Source organism: Myiozetetes cayanensis, unplaced genomic scaffold (genome assembly GCF_022539395.1).
Source record: "Myiozetetes cayanensis isolate MyiCay16 unplaced genomic scaffold, myiCay2020 scf1, whole genome shotgun sequence".
Taxonomy (NCBI): domain Eukaryota; kingdom Metazoa; phylum Chordata; class Aves; order Passeriformes; family Tyrannidae; genus Myiozetetes; species Myiozetetes cayanensis.
This window is the reverse complement of record NW_026086604.1, coordinates 123995489-124016524: the sequence shown is the minus strand read 5'-3', so window position 1 is coordinate 124016524 and position 21036 is coordinate 123995489. Positions and strand designations below refer to the sequence as shown.

Genomic DNA, 21036 nt, shown 5'->3' with positions numbered 1-21036 from the left:
AGTGATCAGCAACATTTCAGAAAAAAAACCAAATTAGTGCAATTACAGTGAAAGTAACTTGTACCTCCATGCTTGCTCTGTTTTTAAAACTGCAGTGAGTAAATTTATTGGTTTTAATCATTGTGCACTTCTACAATTTCAGTTGTTCTAAACTCATCACTAATAATGAAACTTAAGAGAAAATCCTCTCTCCTTTTTCTCCCCCAACCAGCTGAAAAATAAATATCCACATCAATGTTTATTTTTGGCTCAATATATCATTCATCATATATCACTTTTTTCCCAGAGTCAGAAACTATATCAGACCAAATTCTCATCTTCAGTGAGTAAAGTCTCACTAAAGCATATTATTTCCATGAATAAGACTGATTTAGATCTCTGTCACTCTCTTTACCTAGCTACATTTTAGAGTTCTGCAAAAAGAGGTGTTATTGCTTTTATTAAAGTAAAAAACCCAAGAGTTCAGTCTTTAAAATATATAAAAGGTACATACTGACCTGTAAGGCCACATATTTGAGAGCACTCAGACCAAGGGGACCAGTCAGAGAGCTGACAGTTCACAGGACATTCCACCACACAGGACATATTCATTTGCCACGTCTTTTCCAGACCAAGCTAAAAGAACATGTTAAACAGTCAGCACATAACTCCAGGCCTCTCTGTCATCAGTGCAGTGTGATACATTGGGACATGGTGAATCTGAGATACCTAAAGATTTATGCAAGTATGAAGTCATTACTAAATAAAAAGTAAAGCAAATAGGACATCAGAAATGTCACTTCAAGGCCATCCTAATACATGCTTAAATCATATTTTCATCAATCATTTTCTAAACTAGACCCTATAAATGGAGGGCTTCAGCTCTACAATATTACTTTTTACAAGATAAAGGCCAAAGTAATTTATGAAGTATCAACGAAGTATTTTGAAACAGGAATTTAAAAATACTGAATTACCAGCAGCTATTAATAACTGAATTGAAGTGATGCTAGGAGCCAGGTTCAAAACTAGCAAAAGGAGGAAGATGAACATGTATTGTACAGTCAGTTTATTTATCCAAAGATGTTGCAGATGCTAAGTTTACAGGAGCTCAAGAGAGACTGAACAAGTTAATGAAAGAGAAATCTGAAGGTTTAAACAGACAGAAACCCCATCAGGCAAACGCAGTCCAAGAGCAGAAAAGTGGTGAAGGCTGCAAAAGTAGTAAATGAAAAGTCATGGATGTCTGTCCTTCTTATTCTTCCTCAGGCATCTGCTTATGCCTATCTTGTTTTTTTTACTAATGTGCTGTATAAGTGCATGATATATATTATGCTATCCATGCAAAATTATTGACATGACATTGACAATGATATGTTCCCTCAAAAATAAATAAATAAATACAGCTTTGTATGTTTTCCTGAAAAGCTTTGCAAATAGCAGAATCTGCTAACATTCATAAAGTGAAAGCTGCAATTGCTGGAGGAGTATGAGAGAAGGGGACAGAGAAAATAATCAGACTCACATGTTTTACCCAAAATATATTCTGTACTCAGCTCTTCTCTGAGCTGGATTCAGCCTAACAATAACAAATGATGGAAATCCCCTCCCTCCCAGGGAAAGAAGAGTTTTATGATCATGCTTGGGACATGGAACAACCGCTACGTGGTCCTTTGCCTAATGAGTTGGCCCCAGAATGAGTTAAAGGACAGCCCAGGTATAAGGTATATGATATAAACTGTGAAAGAAAATCAATCCTGCCCATATGAACAGATCTACAGCACAAAAGACTGTTCTCTTCATTGGACCTCACCAGCAGACCTTGATCATCATTGAGGCCTTTCAGAATCCCAGGAGGTTGTGAATATCTTTAACTAGATAAAATCCTCACATACTTTAAAAAGAAAAAAAAAAAAAAAGGCAAACGACATTTCAAAACCTATTAATTTTAATGACTGCAGAGGTTAATGACATAAAATCAGCAGTTAAGACTTTAAAAGGGAAACAAAACCACTATTTCCTACTAAACACAAGCATAGAGCAATAATTAGGCACAACATTAACATGTCCTCCATAAATAAACTACCACAAGTACTGGAAATGTCTCCTCCTGATAGACTCACCATGTTTAAAATTTGCATTTGCAGTACCATTTATTGAAACAAATGAGGTTTTAGACCTCTGTTCTGTTTTATACATCAAAAAATGAGTTCTTGGCTTTTCTCAGTGGTTCAGCATAGCCTCATTATACAGCTATCATACACAGGCAACACCTGAAACCTTTGGATAATCTGGAATTCAGATGATTAGGAAACTAGAGAACCCTCTTTGAAGTCCTTATTTGGGTCAAATCTTCTGAGCAAAGGCTTTAAAGTCTGATGATTTGATTCCTGCCAATTATAGAAACACAACTGCTCTCTTTTGAGACTGGCCTTCTCAGATGGACTTTGTCAGCTCAAGAGGGAAAAGCCCAAGAGAGATATTAACAATGAAGAGGAGAAAGCTGAAGTCCAGATTACCCACAGTGACCTTCTATTTGCATGTCTTAGATACTAAAGTGCTGCTTAAACAGATCTTGGGAGCAATTGACAGGCTGCAATTTGATAGTAATCACATATTCTTTTCTAATTCCTCTCCTTCCTTCAGTTTATGAACAACAATTCACCTTGAAGAGCTCAGAAAACCTTTAAAAAGCGTCCAGTAGCCCCCTTACCTGAAAGCCTCTGTTCTGGATGAGCTGTGGTTTCTGACTTGACAATTGCAAGTACTGAAAGATACCCCCGAGTACCCTGTGCTCCTGGTCACACATGCCAGGGGCAGCAAGCTGCCAGACCAGCATGCTCTTTAAACCCTGTGATCCACAAAAAGTATCTGCATTTGTTTATAGGAGTGTTTGGCACCACAGATTAACCCATGCTGCCAGAGGTTAATCACGTAATCTGACAAGCAGACTATTTACCAATAAAACGGAAAAGTTTGCTTTAATGCAAAAAACCCTGCTGGTTTCTAGGCTTTTCTCATCTTTAATTGAAGGTAAATTAATGAAAATAAATTTATAATAGGAATATGACCAGGACCAGCTTGCTTTTGGTGATTTGATTTTCAAACTCAAAGAAAAGAAAAGTTCGTGTGAGGTGTTAATTTTGTAGAGTTAGAAAGAAGTAATCCAGTATTACTGTGCCTTGGGAGTGTGAAGAGAACTACATTAACATAACCAGGACTTGGAAATAAGCTCTAGAAATTGATTTATCTTGGCAGTAATCAGGATGACTGGCCACCTTTTTTAGCTGATTGACTGAAACAAACTCAAGATCACATGGATGCATAAGGAAACCAGAACGCAGGGGCTCAGAAGGAATGTTAGTATTTAACTACACTGGAGCTTTTAGTATTGGAGATTGTGATGGGCAAAAGTCAGCAAAGGGGTTTTTATATATGCCTTTTATTAGTTTCTTGAGCCATCTATTATACAGAAACTCAGACACTGAAATCACTGTCCTAATTTCTTAGGGATCAGAGTAGGTTTATCTATTCTGATCTACTTTGCATATAGTAGTAAGAAACATAATTCAGTAAATGTATGTACAAATAAATTAAACAAACCTTTTTATTCACACATCTAGTATAAAGTTTTATGATAGCCCAGGCAAATTCTATTAGCTAGGCCATTACAAACTTATTTCATATTTCTCCTACTTATCAACTTTTCCAACCCCATGTACCTTATTTTGAACTTCTCTTAATCTTTCTGTACTGTCCTTATAGCGCAAAACCACAGCAAAAATCCCCACTCTGAAGGATCATTAGCAAGAAGTACACAGTATGTATTCACACTTTGATAATTTCTTGAATACTCTCCTCTCATGACCTGGAAGGTCACAGCGTTGACTTTCACGTCTTCACAGTGAAGGGTCTGTTCAGATCTGAACAGCTTGGCTTTCTTGTTAATCAGGTTAACAGGTTTTACACTTAAGTTATTGGATCAGCCTTTGACCTTGTTGTACCACTGCTTACACATCCATAATTCAACAAAGAGTCTTAATGGTATGACTGGGGAGTGGATCAGAGCTTTCTACAGGAAGATATATCTCTGTATGATCTAGCAAATCAAAAGAGCAAATAAGAATTTCTCTGAGTAATAAACTTTCATTTCTTAAAGGCAGGAAAGCTCCTGAGGCTTTCTGAAATGAGATTTCAGTGTAAAATGTAATCATTTGTTCTAAATGTTGCTTTAAATCTTTGGCTAACAACTAGAATAATTTCTTGTTTTATGGTAGAAGAAAAATATTTCCCCTTAAAATCTAATAAATCATATTTTTTCTATTGAAATATTTATGTGGATGGATATTTTATAGCATGTCTTGGTATTAATTAATCGATATTGCAGTATCTTAGAAATAACCTGACAGACATTTTTCTTAACACATTAAACCATTAATAGAATGCATTAATGCAGTGCCTTATAAACTTCGCAACAACTTGCTGGTAGATAGTCAGATACTGTGGTGTTTTTTTTGAGACAAAATTTTTGCAGATTCCCCATCCCTGGAAGTGTTCCAGTCCAGGTTGGATGGGGCTCTGGGCAGTCTGGTCTAGTGGAAGGTGACCCTGCCCATGAAAGGAAGTAGAGTGCCAGTCTCAGCTGAAACCTCCTGCCTTTGCTAAGAATGTAGAGATTCAGGAATCCAGAATGCCAGAGGAGATTGGAGAAACTTTAGTAGGTCAGATACACCACTACGAAACGATAGCCCAAAGTAAATGATGAGTCTCCTGACTCCCTCCACTTCTGATGAGACTGTTTTCTATGGGTACATCCTGAAGAGCAGCTACTAGTCAGAAGGATCACACAGAAAACTGTTGGTACCAAAGCCACTGTGGAGGTCACTCCACCTTTGTCCCCCATGGCAACTAATTTTGTTTCTTACGTCATGGTAATGGTGGAACGGCAGTTGAAACAAGTGCAGTTACTTTCCATCAGAAATGCATGTAGGATTGCCCTTAATGTACAATTTGTGTTGTCTTCCTACTGTTTTCCTACATACTACCATCTCCATGCAATTGAAAATATTAAGACAAACAAACGTCAGGAAGCCAGTGCTGTCAAATTTGAGGTTAGTTTGAACATTTGCAAAATGGCTCTTTCAAAATTTAAGGTCTGCTAGGTAGTTCTCCATATATGCTCCTACTTAATATTACATTCATGCTGCACATTTTTTCACACTAGCCTGGGTATCTTCTCCATCGCACAGCTGGATACAAGAACTTAGCATTCAGCCCAGCTGCAGAATGGCACATGAGAAATATTTTACAACACACTGAGTAAATGATTGATACTGGCAGGTGTCCAAGGTTCTATGCAGAAATTGTATCAAATTAGAATTATGATTAGTATTCTGACTAAGATTTATTACATTTATTGGATTTTATTAATTATTGTTTCTAAGTAATTTCCTTCAGGACAAAATAATTAGCATATGTTCATGGAGGCACTTAAAAGTAACCAAAGGAAATAATATAAAAATCACTCCTGATGGATCAGTTCATTTCAGAGGTACTTAACAACCCGTGAATAGTGTTGCAAAACATCTGGTGAAGATGTCATGCAGCTCAGTTTGCTCAGTATTAATTAGCACCATTAGAAGGGAGCTTACTCACAGGTACCCACTCACCTCTTCACAGTACTTCAGGTCAACCGATTTGCCATCGCTGCGAACACAGTCAAGCATCCGTGTTTTGATGCCATTACCACAGACAGCCTTCTCACTGAGCTGACATGTGCTCCAGTCTGGAAAAGACGAATTCATTAGCATAGCAGACTTTCAGATAGAATTCTTAATGATCCAGTCTCCCATCTAATTCTAACTCCAATGGCCTAAAATAATCCTCACAATCAACTTTTACACACGCAAAGGCCCATGGAGCCCAGCTGCTATACGTTTTTGGAAACAGTGACTTTTACTGCAAATAGTCAGTGCCATGGTGCTTTCCTGAAAAGTTCATATTTGGTTTCTTCTGCATGGCTTTTGAGTAAATCCCCAAATTATAGGAGAAATAAATTTCCTGGAGTTACAGCATACCCATTTCACCTAAGTTGCAAAGCCTCCATTTAATGTTTTATGGGGATCAAATAGCCTGAATCAGTTTTCAGTACAAGTTCCACAACTCCCTTTGGATAAGAACAGAAAGCTTAAAAATCCATCCTGTAAGGTAAATGGAAGTAAACAGTAGTCCCAGGCTGCCACTAGAGCATAGCACCACAAATACCTGTCACATTGTAGTCATAGTGGTAGCAGTTCTTGTTCAAAGTGCAGGCTTCTGTCTCAGTGGCAGCAGGACAAGGCTTTCCATCATCTGGTTGTCTCAGGGATTCAGCTGACCTTTCACGAACACTACTTCCATTGCATGGCTTAAAAGGGAGATTGGAAACAGCTTTGATATTTTGGCACCCTGATACTTTTTTATGCAGCCTTTATAACAACCTTTCAAGTAATTCCTTCACAAAACACAAGTGTCACATAACGGGTTCATGTTTCTGTGTAAGAGAAACCCTTTTCTTTTTATTTCAGAGAGAACTTGCTCTTGCACCTTGGTAACACCCAAGGTGAAATATCCTTTAACTAGTTAACACCTCTCTATTTTCCTGATTATTGCATATTTCAGTACTAGTGCTTTGTAACTATTTCACTCATAACTGGATATTGAGAGGTTCACTTTTTAAATGCTATAATGTAGTGCATCAGAGCATCAGTACTCAGAGGTTCTGAAACACTTTCATTTTTGTTTTGTTTTTTTTTGACATTTCTTCTTGAAATTACTGTCAGGAACGGGAAAAAAGGCCCAAAATTACCTTTCTATGTTCAGTCTTGATCTACAGACTTCACTCGTTATCAGATAGTGACACTTTCAGTACAGTGACTGTGCTGCTATGGAGAGGCTCAGAGCTAGGCTCAGACAGACTCCCAAGCCACTGCCAAAGCTATTCCACTACACAGAAGGCACCCCTCACTAAGGATTGACCACTGGGACATTTTAGTCTGTGTTTTGGAGTAATTTTGCTTGAAGAAAAATAGTGGCATACTTAATTTACAGCGAATAATCAAGAACCGTAAAGATGACACTATATATAGATATTTGCATGGGTAATCACTGCTCATTTCAGCATCTCTGCACAATACATCATGTGTACATTTTTAAAGCATCCACCTAAAACTGTAAACCTGACACTTCAGTCTACTTCTTACCAAAGAACATTGAGACCATGATCCCCATTCAGATATAACACAGTCCTCAGGACATGGCAATGTGCATTTTCGAGCACCAAGTGGCATCTCCTCAGGATCACACAGATAGTCCTCTACAGTGTCAGAAGGACCATCCACAGTGTTTAACATGCACCTGGAAAAAAGAACTGCACATAAACTGCATTTGTCGTGGATTTTGTACAGTAACTGCATTCTACACTATTCTAAAACATTTCAACATTTTGTCAGCACATAACAGACCTGAATATTGATGTATGAATATCCAAGAGCCAAAAATAATCCTTGTTTTTACAGATAATAGCCACATAAAGACATGCACATAATATAGACAATCCCTATCAGTAATTTGCTGAGATCTTCTGGGCAAGTGATTTGCTTGACATTAGCTTACCACTAAGCCACAATAATGCAAATCATCTATAGTTTAGACATATTTTGTGTATAATTAGACTATAATTTTAAATCCAGAATTATTAAAACTTTAAAAATTTATATGCTTAGTATTACTCCCTAATTCCCACAGATGCTATTTAATTACCAATAAATTAAATAAATTAGGAATCAAGGTAATCCATAATCAGTAGACAGAGTCATATTGCACTCAGTGAAGTTAATCTGATTTATAATCAGGCAGAATTCAGGTGTGATACGTTATGGTTGGACTCAATGCTGTACATTACACAGAATTACATCATATTAAATACAGCCATAACTGAAAGTGAAGGTTCTCTAAAGTGAAGGAGGAACAACACTGTTTTACCTGACTTTCCTTGTTTGAACACCTTCTCCACAATTCTCTTTTAAGTCCACATTGGTCACTTTGCAGACGCTCCAAGGCTCAGTAACCCATATGTACTGGCTGCAGTCACTGTGGCAGGGGACAACCTCATACACCTGGAATCCACATTCAGTGTCAGTTTTGTTGCACACAAGTAAGATAAACATGCAACAGTGATCATACAAAAAAAAGGTCAATGTTCTTTTTGGTAAGAATGACAAATATAAACTTGATGAATTAAAGGCCATAGTAATAATACAGATTAAATACCTGATAAAAAACTATCAAATAACAAAAAGACAAAAGCTAACTAATGATGGATTCCCTGGTTTTCTCTGCCCCTAAGTCCATATTGTGCCATATTCACCAAAAACATGAACACAACTAACATAAATTCTGTAACTAGGCTAGCTCATGAGTATACCTTTTAGAAAATATTGCTAAAACTTTGCTAACACTTTACCTCTGTTCTTCGCATCTCCCCTCCACTATTCCATTCCACTGTTATTAGTTGTGGGCGATTTGTATTTCTAACAAGGGTGACCTCAAGGGAAATTATACTAACATATATTGGTTAATTTTATTTATTCATTGTGTATGATCATAATCACTCTAATATATTTATCCAGCATTAGTATTGTGTTTGGATTTGAACAACAAATTTGAAATAGCATCTCACACAATAATTTATACAGTGTTTCATCTCCTGTCTCAGGTATACATTACAAAAAAGGGACAGACAACATAAACATTGGGCATAATCAGGAAGCATGTGTTAAGGTTAAATCTCTATTTTAGAAACACTTACCTGAGCCTGAAGAAAGTATTTTCATGAACCCAAAAGAAAAAACAACAACAAACAAACAAACAGGAGAAAAACAAAACAACAAAGAGAAAAAGGTAGAATGATTAGAGTGAAGCATATGTATTTAAATGACATTAATTTAGCTTATACTACAAATAATAGTCTGTTACTTCTGCAAAGCAAAAGGCATCCAATATTTCCTCTTGGATGCCCCTTGCTGTCATGAGGCATTTTGCAAGAAGTTTGCCCTTGGAAGAAAATGAAAGTTTATAAACCACAGTTGGTGGGATGAAACTGTAAATCACACAATCTCTTTCTCAGTCCTGAACATTTGATAGAACTGTTTTCCCTCTTTGCCTATAATGAGCATCGAACCTTCACCCAGTAGAAAATCCAGTTTCCCCAAGATTAGAGTAAATCCTCTGTGTTTTTGGAGGATACCGGACTTCATTATTAATTGAAATTGTTTGACAGCATTAAGTGCAATAGATTCAAAGGAATAATGCAACTGGCAGTTCTCATCCTTCCAAGGTTCCAAGATCTTTCATTGAGTATCTTAATTATGCATGGTTTACTTGAAGTCCATTGCCTCAATATTAACTTATACCAGCCAACTTCACATATCATTCTAGTTATCAAGTCAGCGTAACTAATATTGCTAGACCATCTAAGACATTGTCTTAAACAAGTGTTTGATTACTTTTTAGCAACACTTGTTATGTAGAAAAAGAGGGTTGATGGTTTGATAGTTAATCTGCAAGAAAATACCACCAATCACAAAAAATATACTGCCTTGAACACTGAATGTGTCTGATATATCACCATGCAGCTGATCAGTCCGTGCACAAGACCACTAGCACAGTCAGCATACTCAGGCCTTCTTTGAACTACATAAGCATTAATTCGGGCATAAAGGCGTGTGCTGTAAATGCATGTTAAGTAAGATACTGGACTCCATGGACAATTTGTTCTTCAGAATTCTACCCTACACTTTCCAAAATGAGAATAGAGAAGACTTAATCCAGAGAACTGTCTATATGTCTGACCTTGATTAGCATAAGAAGAAATACATAAACCCTGCATATTCAACAGCCTTTCCAGTAACATAAAATCCAGATATGTTGCCAGAAGTGCAAAGGAGAACTCTATATTTCATTGCACATGTTAGCGGTGTTCTCCTGACACTCTGGCACTTTTGTAGCTATGACTGCAGGCCACAGCAGCTGGTTAGTGTAAGGTTTGTATGTCCACCTGCTCCTGACAAGGTGGTAAATAACGCCTAGAGCCAATGAAGACAGGGATGTCCTTGATTTGTCAAACAGTCTCAGATTAGTCTCTTTCTTTGAAATCCTATGAAGGTAACGGACATGATTTTATAAGAAACCTGACTCCATTATTACTGTAATTATGAAGCCTTTTAGCCTAAGGAAGTGAGTAATGAGCAAGTTTCATTTAGCAGGAGTGTATTTTGGGAGCCACCCTGGCATGCACGGTCCAAGAGGAAAGAGACTCACTGAGACATCTATGTGTTCACTGTTCAGTCTCCTCCAAAATACAGGCACACATGCCAGCCCTGAGAGACACTGAACAACTTCTTAACAACATCTTAAGGATTTTATTTCAATGTTTCCCTAGCCTTACTATTAGAAAGTTTTCCAAAGGCTTAACCCAAATCTGTTTGCAGCAGTCTAAGCTCACTGCTTTTTATCCTATCCATGATGGCCATGGAAAATGGATTATTGCCATGGAAAATGGATTATTTCCTCCTTCTTTGCAACAGCCTTTTATGTATGTGCTATCAAACTGCCAGCATCCTCCCTCCCATCTCCTGCTCCTTGGGCTAGACAACATGTTTTAGTCTTTCCTCAGGCTCAAAATTCCAAGATCTGAGCTTAAAGCATAGCCCCCTGTAAATCATAATCCACATATTGGTGGGTACCAAAGATCCAACCTAACCATTATGCTTTGCATGTATGCAAATAACCCTGTTACATATATAAGTAATAAATATGTAAATAAACCAAATTACATTCAATAATTGAAATAAGTATTCTGAAGAGTCAGTACTTTGCCATCCGAATAAATGGTGGATCACATTTAGATTAAATAGATTAAGTAACTATGCATGTGTATTTCCTGTATGTTTTTGAATTGACAGGGAATGTATTTAAAAATGAAAGATACAGCCTCTATATTCTTCAAAATCCTTATGTTATCTGTAGAGATTCCTTCTCTTGAAAGTACTATATTTCAGTTTTATTTTTACCATAGTTATATTTTGAATCATCTACTATTATTTGACAAGTACCATGTAACATTGCCACAAATCAAATTAGAGTCAAAGTACCAGCAGAGGGCAATAGTGTTGCATACAAGTGGTGAACAGGCCTCCAGTAAAATCACCTTTGATGCAGAAAAAGCCTATTATGTACTACATGAATATTAAAGAAGGAAAAAGACTTCTGTATAGACTATAATTTGCTCCTATTGAATCACATTCCTCCTAAATTTAAAGCATATTTACATGCTGACCCAAATCCAGCAACTCTCATTCTAGTTTGTATTTTGTTAAAGTAGATCACAAACTTAATTTATTAGATGCAGTTTAACACTTATTATTTTCTAAATTAGAACTAATTACATTCCCTAAAGTAGAAAATGAGATCAACAAGCATTTCACTCTGTGCTAGCAAAATGTCAATAGGATAATATTAAGTACATGCATTTTTATTCAAATGTAAATTGACGGCACTTTTTTTTAAATCTTTGAATATTTACAGAAAAGACCATGTGGCTGTTTAACATGCCTCTGCAGACTAAATTAAATTCAACAGTAATATGAATATAAATCAACTTTGAAGAGCATAAGTTAATTGACAAGGAATATTTTTCCTTTCTAAAACTCTCCAAGCAAAGAAGCTTCAGGGGTTTGACTTGGACTAGTGCTAAACTTGGTTCCAAGGACTACATGCTTATCAGTTATCCAAGAACTCCCAGTGTGGTTTTGGATCATGTTTTTTGGCTTAGTTTCACTTGAAGATGATACAGATTCTATGGCCAGATTCCTGCATAGTGTAACATCACTAAAGTGCAGTGAGTAACATCATTAAAGTGGGAGAACTGGGAGACGGATTTCAGAAGTGCCATTCATGACTGGAACTGCAGTGCTGGGGCAAGCATACTGAGAAGGTCAAACTCCAGTTTGACTAAAAACCCACTAACAGACACTGGGATTGATAATGTGTGAGTGTTTGAGAGTTTTGTTTTCTGATCTAAGATGGTCAGAGAGGGATACTAAGAATCTTGCCAGTTTGAGCAACTGTAATGAAACATTCTACCCATTTTCATAGAAACACAGAAAGGCTTGGGCTAGAAGGGACCTTAAAGATCATCTAGTTCCAACCCTCCTGCCATGGGTAGGGACACCTTCCAGTAGACTAGGTTGCTCAGAGCACCATTCAACCTGGTCTTGAACAGTTCCAGTTATGGGGCATTTGCGACTTCTCTGGTCAAACTCTTCCATTGCCTACCATCCTCACGGTATAGAATTTCTTTCTAATATTTGCTCTAAACCTTCTCTCTTTCAGTTTGAAGTCATTATCCCTTGTTCTGTCACTACATGCTCTTTTAAATGTTTTCCTCCATCTTTCTTGAAGGCTCCCTTCAGGTAACAGGTCTTCACAATCTGAAGAATATTTTATTGTCTTTAATCTGCTATTCAGATACTGTGCTAAATTCTTGTAGATAAGGAAGTAATGAAGGCAGATTCTTTGCTGACTGAGGAATTCTAAGTCAGCACATACTCCTCCATCTGCCTCTTAACGTTGTATCATTTTTCTACACCAACAAACAATATGGATAAAACGGTTATCTGAGGTATGGAAAAAGATATGCCAGTAATGTAAATATAAATCAAATTACCTGATTGACATGATCTAGCTTTGGACAGGGTCTTCCACCATTGTAGGGTTTTTCCCGGAGCCATTTAGACCGAACCTTTACCCCGCTCCCACAGGATTTACTGCAGCGAGACCAGTTGGACCACTCACTGAGCTTGCAGTCTGAGGGACATGGAATAATACAGGCTTCCTCAATGTACCCTGCATGAATGGAAAAGAAAGTGAAATCTCTTCAGCATGTCACTTTGCCACTTCTCCCTGAAGCCCTCGTCTACTTCATTTAGATTGTCCAAAGTTTGACTTGACAGGACTGTGTGAATAGAGAGATTTCTTCATCATTAGGGCTAAATTAAATTCTGAAGAAAATTGACACATATAGCTGGGGCCTGTGTTAGAGTAGCAGCTGAGCATGCTCACCGCTCTGTGATTAGGATTCACGCTCACCAGATTTCAGCACTCAAACTTTCTGACAGCTACAGTGTAATTGACACTAACCAGCTCTTGGCTGCATCATTCTTACTTTGTATAAACAATATGTGTTATTTTTTAAGGAAAAAAAGGTTTCATTAAAGGCTACTCCACAACTGTATCAAGTAATTCAATTGCAGTTTTACATCAAAAACCCAGCTGAGAAGATATGCATCTCGCCAGCCTGGAGCAAGAGAACTTAACACCTTGTGACCTTTGTAAGGCTAGAAAGAGAGAGTAGCCTGCCACATTAATGATCTGCCGATTAACAACCATCTGCCCCCAGTAGCACACTGAATAATTGCACTGAATGGAAAAGCAGATGTTTGGTTTGGATAAGTCATCGGTCCTGAGAGGTTGGAAGGGGGTATGACATGGTCTGCAGGGAGTAACATGAGGCCTCAATTCACTGAATAAGTGAAAATGTCTTTCTTTCAAAAGCAACATATGGCATAGCTCTAAAATATGTGTAATTTATTCTAATATTTAAGGGAGAAGCTGTAAAATGCCAAATAAAAAGCTGGCCTTTACTGTCTTTTTACAACAATATCCTGAACACGTATGAACTCTCACCTCCCCTTTACTGCATCAGATCTACAAGGTGTTTACTATTGCCAAATGTTCACTTTAAAGATTAAAAAAACCTCAGTGCATTTAAAAGTGGATTAAGATACTTGATGAAAACAGTTGCAAAATTGACTCGTACTTGGGTAAGATCATTCTCAAAAGACTGGCACAGTTTGCTAGACATGGTTTCACATGTTTCTGGGAAATGCTGAATTTTTTTAGTTTGAAAGCGATCACTACCTCTCCATCAGAGCTGATGTCAGCAGCTTTATGTTTTAACATATACTTGTAAGTAAAGCTAATCTGTCTCTTCTTTTAGCAGCCAATAGTAAACAATTACAAGGTGTGTAAAGAATAAAAAAACTTAAAATATATACCTATTTCTAGTTGTTTCCATTGATTTATTTTAGATATAAAGAAGTTTAAAAAAAAATATGGTAGCATTTGTAGTATTTTATGGTCAAATTCAGGTGATGATTTTATACTGTATGGCTTTCCTCTATCTGGAAGTGTTAAATAAATATACAGAGCACATCCTGGATTTGAGCACTGCAAAACTACTGCCCACCATCTCCACATACCTCCTTAAAATGCCTAGAATGTTATGAGCTTGAGTTGCAAGCATATTTATTAAATATATCTTGCCATTTGATTGATCAGCTCAGTGATGATATATGAAAGGGACATTGTGTTAAAATATATTTTTGAAGATCATATCACTGAATATCAGAGGTGGTGATATAGATTGCCCAACAGTAGTAAAGCCAAAATTGATTACATTTCACTTTACCTGACATCTCTGAGCCTTAGAAATCCAATGCACCCTACATCACAGCTCCATCCTACACCAAACCTTGATTGTATAAATACCAAACTCTGTATCTTCACCAGAAATGAGCTTTCAACAAGCCCTCTTAGGTTAGCCCTCTTGCTATACCAAACCATGCACTCATACAATCAAGAAGCTACTGAATGAAAATGGGCAAAACCAAAAAAGTTAAAAAACAATTACCTCCAAGTAGTAAGTGTTAAGTGATATTTATTGTCTCATAGAACTGAGCAAAGATTTTACTGCTCTATGAATCGTTTTGAGATTCTGAAATGCTGCCTTGACTTTCAATGTAACTTTAAATACTTTTTTGAAAGGACCAAATTCAAGTTGTTTTAAATACATTGTAAAACCTTACGTAGGTAACTTGATCCAGTACAGGTTGCTTCAGGAAGACTTTAAGGACTTCCATAAACCTCTGAGTTTATCTTAATAACTCTCAAAGGCATCTTCCCAATCTTTGCCAAGATCTTCTCCAGTATACCATGATATATTGGGAATTTGATAATACTTTTTAGCCTACCAAAAGAAACCTGTGTGGAATATACTAAACTAAAATGATTGACAAATTAGAAACTATTTTGCCTTATTTCCCTTCAGTTCATCCAAACAAGGACAACGAAGTTTTGGGGTTTTTTTCGATAATGAGAATATTAAATGTTAATGTTAACATAAAAAAGTTTAACATTAGAACCTTGCAGATATAAGTTGTATCAAATACATTATATTATATGCAAGTTCCAGGTAACATTTTAATTACACTGAGCTATATTTCAAGTAATTCCACAAAATATCAAATGAGACCATATGTCTACATCAACCTTTATTCACACTATCTATGAAATATCTGTACTGAAGTCATACACTAAAACTGCCTTACTATAGAAAATAAAAAAGCCAGAAAAGTATCATATTACAGGTACAGAGTCTTAATAAGAGTTGTAACATGGAAAACTGCAACCTTGCTTATATGTTAATGCATTTTGTAGAGGATGCAGTGGTTCACTTGACATTTCCCACACACTTTATAATGAAAAAATACTGAACTGCAGTCTTATACTGAATCTTTAATCTTATAAGCTTCATGGAACAGCTTCTGCTCACTATACAGCTCTTTCCAATGCCATCTCTAGGATACCTGGCCTATGATGCTCTCCTCCCTCTTTTCTATTTCCTCAGAAAGGCATCAAGATCCAAATTCCATATGTAAACAGTAGAAAAAGAAGAATGGAAAAGAAGAAAACAAGAACGGAGTCAATAATTGAAAGCATAAAAAGAAGCTCTTACAAGGTAGGAAGCTTCTGAAAATGTGAAACATTTTCAGAGAACAGAGAAAAAAACCCCATCTATTATTGTGTAAGATGCAAGACAAGCATACGAAACCCCCTACTAACTACTGGTATAACAAGAACACTGGATGCAAAAAAAGGTCAAAGACACAAACAGAATAAAGGTATCCAGGAAGGAGTTTCACAGCTTCTTCAGAAAGAAGGAAACAAATAAATAAAAAAAGAACCCAATGTTTAGGTTGGTTCTTCACCCAAAGGGTGGTTTGGCACTGGAACAGGGAAGTGATGGCAGCACCACGCCTGCTGGAGTTCGAAAACTATTTGGATAATGCACTCAATCACATGGTGTGATTCTTGGGGTGTCCTGCACAGGGTCAGGATTTGGACTTCGATGATCCTTGTGGGTCCCTTCCAGCTCAGGATGTTCTATGATTCTATAAAGTTACTTTTCATGCCAATGAGACAGAAGTCAAAACAACAGAGAAAATGTAAAACAAAATAGAGACTGAGGGGGAATAGAGGAAAGGGTAAGAAAAGACAGGGAGAAGGAAGAGGAAATAAATGGCTCAAAGAAATAAATTCAAGAGAATTAAAAAGACCCACTGCATAGGGATTCAAAATGAAGAAAGAATAGAAAAGAACAAAACACCCTGCCATAAGCAGTAGCTTGGTGAAGCACAAGCAGCTGTCTCTCAACAGTTTACTCTGATATCCCCTGACCAGACAGTGAAATGTAATGAAGAACGTTCTAACAAATCAAAACAGAGGACAAAGGGAAGAAATAAAAACATTGGCCTCTGATTTGCATTCTGTATGTAATTAGTATGCAGAATGAAAATGACCCTGTTATATCTAACATCAAAAAGTTTTTGGCATATTCATCCCTTGGCATCTTTTCCTCTCAGGAGCCTCACTATTTTGATCAACAGACTATTTAGCATTTAGCTATGCCACTGGACTCCCTCAGAACTAGGCAGAAGCAGACTTCAAACTGCTTACAGATACTACTTCAGTCAAGAAAGAAGAGTGAAATAAAAAAATAAATTACTTTTTGCAAATGACTTGTTTCACTCCATTTGCTACCTAATGAATGTTCTGTTTCATGAAAAACTTCTCTGGAGCTTGTCATCACCTCAGATGTCTTTCTGTGCCTATGATGTCTGCCTATCTTTTAAAGTGATCAAGGATCATAAGCTCCGTAAGTTCATAGCAACCCTACCTGAAATCTAGGAAAGCAGATATTTAGAAATTTTGAAAAGTTTATTTTTTTTAGTTGTTTTTTGTTAAATTTCAGGCATTTGTATTTGTAAACTTTGTTCACACTGTAAAAATTTTAGCAAGAGAGAGGACAGCATGTTGTTATATAGAAAAATATGTTAAAAAAATATAAACACAGAAACTAGAAATCTTACATGCAAATGGGACTGGTGATGCAGATGCATAGTTTCTGATATGAAAAGGACATGAATGAGCCATTTTTTAATTTTCAGTATTGTTTTCAGTCTGATCAAATCATCCTTGAAATGGTGACACTTGTGTTAGAGTGCAAAACCTTACTAATGAAATAGGCCTCTAAAGTGTGGGTGAGTGTCTTTATGGAGGAATATTACCCAGTTATATCACATAGATAGGCTGGTTAATATACCTGCACCAAAAGTCATACGAGGGCTTTGAGGTTTAAAGAACAAGCAAGAAATTACCAAGGCAGAAATACAACAGATGCAGAGAGAAGGAAAGAATGAGAGCAGTGAAATTGCTATGAAGAAGAGCAGAGGAAAAAAGTTTATAGAGGAGGGAGTGATAATGAAATAGCAGATCAACACTGTAAAGGCTGAAGATATGTTTTCTGAACATCAGCAGTTTATTTTGTTGCCTTCATGCTTCCTAAATCTCTTCCTTTGCCATAGAACATCTGAGGGATGTTGGAGAGATGAGACCTCGGTGCACTGTGGTACAGAGTACAGGCCCTGCATGGTCCAGAGAGCTTTTGGAAAGAGATGCCTATCTCTAAGGGCCTATGCATTTTCCCAGACCAGCAGCCTCTTGATTATTTCAGCTCCTATCAGCTGAACTTCATGAGGTCGTGAAATGGGCAGTTGTCTATTTTGAGCAGGAACATGGCTATTCTATCATTAAAGATTACTGAACCACAATTTAACAAATGACTTTGAACTACTAGGATTATGAACAGAACTCATTAGTAAAAGGGAAAAGTTACTGTCCCCTTGCTAATTGGCTATAAAATCTGGACTTCTAGAACAAAGTCATTAGCAGACATGATGGATAATTTATAAGGGAGGACTCTAATGGACTTCAAACCTTTTCTAATGACAAAGCAGGTTAAGTAGGTGGATACAGGATTTTTCCCCACAAATTGCACTTGTAGTGTGTAAGAACAGACCAACTACTTGAGTTAAAGGGTGTAGAGTGTGAAAATATAAACATCTTACAAAGTGTTAACATGAACCCTTTTGTCCATAGGACTGACAGTTATGCTCCTGCTTTTATGACCAAATGCTATACTATGTTTCCAAAAAAACCCTGTAATGTCAGAATGGTTTATGTTCTTATCATAGATTTTTTTTTTGGTTTAAGAAATATAGGAAATAAGAAACATACAAGTATTTGCATTTCATTTGTAACAGAAGATATGTATTTCTGGAGACTATTCATATTTCTGTTGAGCCATGGAAAGACAGACTGAACACCATAAGACTTTTTTTTCTTTTTTTTTTTTTTTTTTTTTCTGGATTACCCTTCAAACCCTCAAAACCTGAGAGCAATTGTTCATGCTTAACAATCTTTTGCACCAGTAGTTCTGTATCTGGTGAACTAACTACAGGGCTTTGGGTTGATGGATGACTGCTGCAAAACAGATGACCTGTTGACAAGGCAGATGTTGTGGCACCACAGTGCAGAAGCCTAAGGTAAGATTTGTGGTACAAGGCAAAAGGTAGCACATTCCCAGGGAATACATGACATAAATATATATTTTAAAAGAAAATCTTAGAAAATATATAAGCTATGAAACATCAAAGTATCCTAATAACAATTTCAGAACCTAAGCTTACTAACATACTAGACTAGAAGTTCCTATGGGAAATAAATTTACTTTTGAATAAACATTCAATAGAAACCCTCAATTAAATTTTAACATTCTGATGTTTTTTCTGGATAAATTTGCATTGCTTCAGGTTAGAACACTGAAAGTCAAAAAACATTAGGATTTAAAAAATCCTAATAAAAGTGGATAAAGCAATTCTAACAGACATCTTGGACTCTACAGACTCCATTAGATCATACGAGATTTTACTGTTGCACATATAAGCAACTAAATACAAAATTCCTCGATTCACACTGATACTCCTAACAGCTGTTGTAAAAGTATTCACTGATACGCAGATATTCCTCTCTAATCCCCCACATAAGCCTTGTAGCCACAGAAGGCTTTGTAGAGTCAGCACAAATCAATGCATCTCATTTAATTAATGCTAAAGGGGCAAATAATCTCACACTAATAAGGCAGCAGACAAACTATCCTGACTGCTTGACTGTGCCTAAGGTCTTAACAGTAAATGGACATGAATTAAGAAGGGTAATATGACCTATATAAAAATTCTGCATCTGTCTGCTGTGCAACCACAACGTTTGCCTTCACTAGGCACACACAAACAGAGCCACCGCTCAGCTTTTGTGGGTCATGATCCTTAACTGATATATGATGGAGAAAAACTAGATATTGAAAGAGATAGTGTAGTGCCCCATGACAGTGTCTTGCTTTTGATTTTTTTGTCATGAAAATTCAAGGTGTAGTTTAAAGGGACAATGAAGAGAATCTCAATTTTTCTTCACAAATACATTGAAATAGATTTTTGGCAAACACATGTCACTATCTGCAGAGCTCTAATATTCTAGTGATGACAGGGATAAAGCTATGAAAAACAACTGCTGCTTTTCTAATGGAAAAAACCCTCTCACACATGACTATCAAGAGAATTATATGTTTTTATGTTTCTCCAGTAAAATTACCTATGTAGTATTGAAGAAAAGAAGGAACAAGAGAAAAAGCAATTTATGTGTCTTCCATTAAGGAAAACAGGTAAACCACAGCTCAGTTACCACATCTGTTGGCAACTGGAAGCTGTTAGCTCCTCCCTACACTCTGAAGAACTGGAATGGCTGAAAATTTGGCAGAATATTTCAAATGGCTGCTGAGTGGTTTAAACTCTTTCACCAGTAAATTTAGCTCAAATTTGAAACTAAATATTTTTAAATGAAAAATCAAAATATTTGGCATATGTAACAATGAAAATAAACACCCAAAGATAGAAAAGAAACTGAGATAAAAACCAAACTGCCTTGTCTCTTCGCAGATGAAACTTTGGTCTGTTTTCAGCTGTTTGTTTGGGATTTCTTTTGAAGTACCTGTTAAGCTACAGAAAGCTAAGGACCCTCTTCAGAAGGGCTCTGGCCTTTGCTCCCCAGTGTTCTCACCCAGTGGTAACAACAGATTTATTTTATTATATTTTGCCTTTCCTTTTGTGTTATGGTCACTCCTGACACTTTGAGAAACTTGTTTGTACTTGGGACCTTATAAATGCACCCAAAATTTCAAAAATTATCACAAGAATCTCCCGATGGGTCTGCTAATTTAGCACTATCCTTGTGTCAAACCTGTTCTTTAGCTCCTTGGTGTCTGTGAAACTGTTATTGTGTTGCTAACTCTTCTCAAATCTTTTGAAAATAAGATGTGTCAAGCAGTAAAAAGAGCCATGAAGTATTTATTCTTCTGCTCCTGTTTACCTTTTCTTTTCTGAGTAAGTTAATTTAATTGTGATTATAAGCACACCACATTTTTCAAAACAGCTTATGAATTTTTTGGCATTGCAGAGAGGATCTGTCTTCTCATTCCTTCCACTCAAAACATCATGACTTGCAGCACTGACCTGTTCATTGCCTCATAAATTTGCATGGCAATATTTACATAAAACTTTTGACAGTCTCTCAATTTGAGTTTCTTGTGGCATTTTAATATATCATAGTATGTCCCATGATATATTAATAACATCAGTGTGGGTGCAGTTTGTCCCTCTTGTCAAATTTAGAGGCTGTTGTCACAGCTGAAGAAGTTCAATTATCTCCACTTCGCACCTCAGGATT

At 36.7% G+C, this 21036-nt stretch overlaps 1 protein-coding gene across 1 annotated transcript in view; it reads right to left on the bottom strand.

Moving 5' to 3' along the window:
• THSD7A (thrombospondin type 1 domain containing 7A) overlaps positions 1-21036 on the bottom strand; it is a 263425-nt gene that overhangs the window by 21324 nt on the left and 221065 nt on the right. The window contains exons 15-21 of the mRNA XM_050332888.1: positions 12746-12924; positions 8828-8833; positions 8002-8135; positions 7221-7374; positions 6244-6385; positions 5649-5764; positions 498-615 (exon numbers count right to left, since the gene is read on the bottom strand). Coding sequence (XP_050188845.1) covers positions 498-615; positions 5649-5764; positions 6244-6385; positions 7221-7374; positions 8002-8135; positions 8828-8833; positions 12746-12924 — 849 coding nt within the window. The remainder of the gene's footprint in view (positions 1-497; positions 616-5648; positions 5765-6243; positions 6386-7220; positions 7375-8001; positions 8136-8827; positions 8834-12745; positions 12925-21036) is intronic.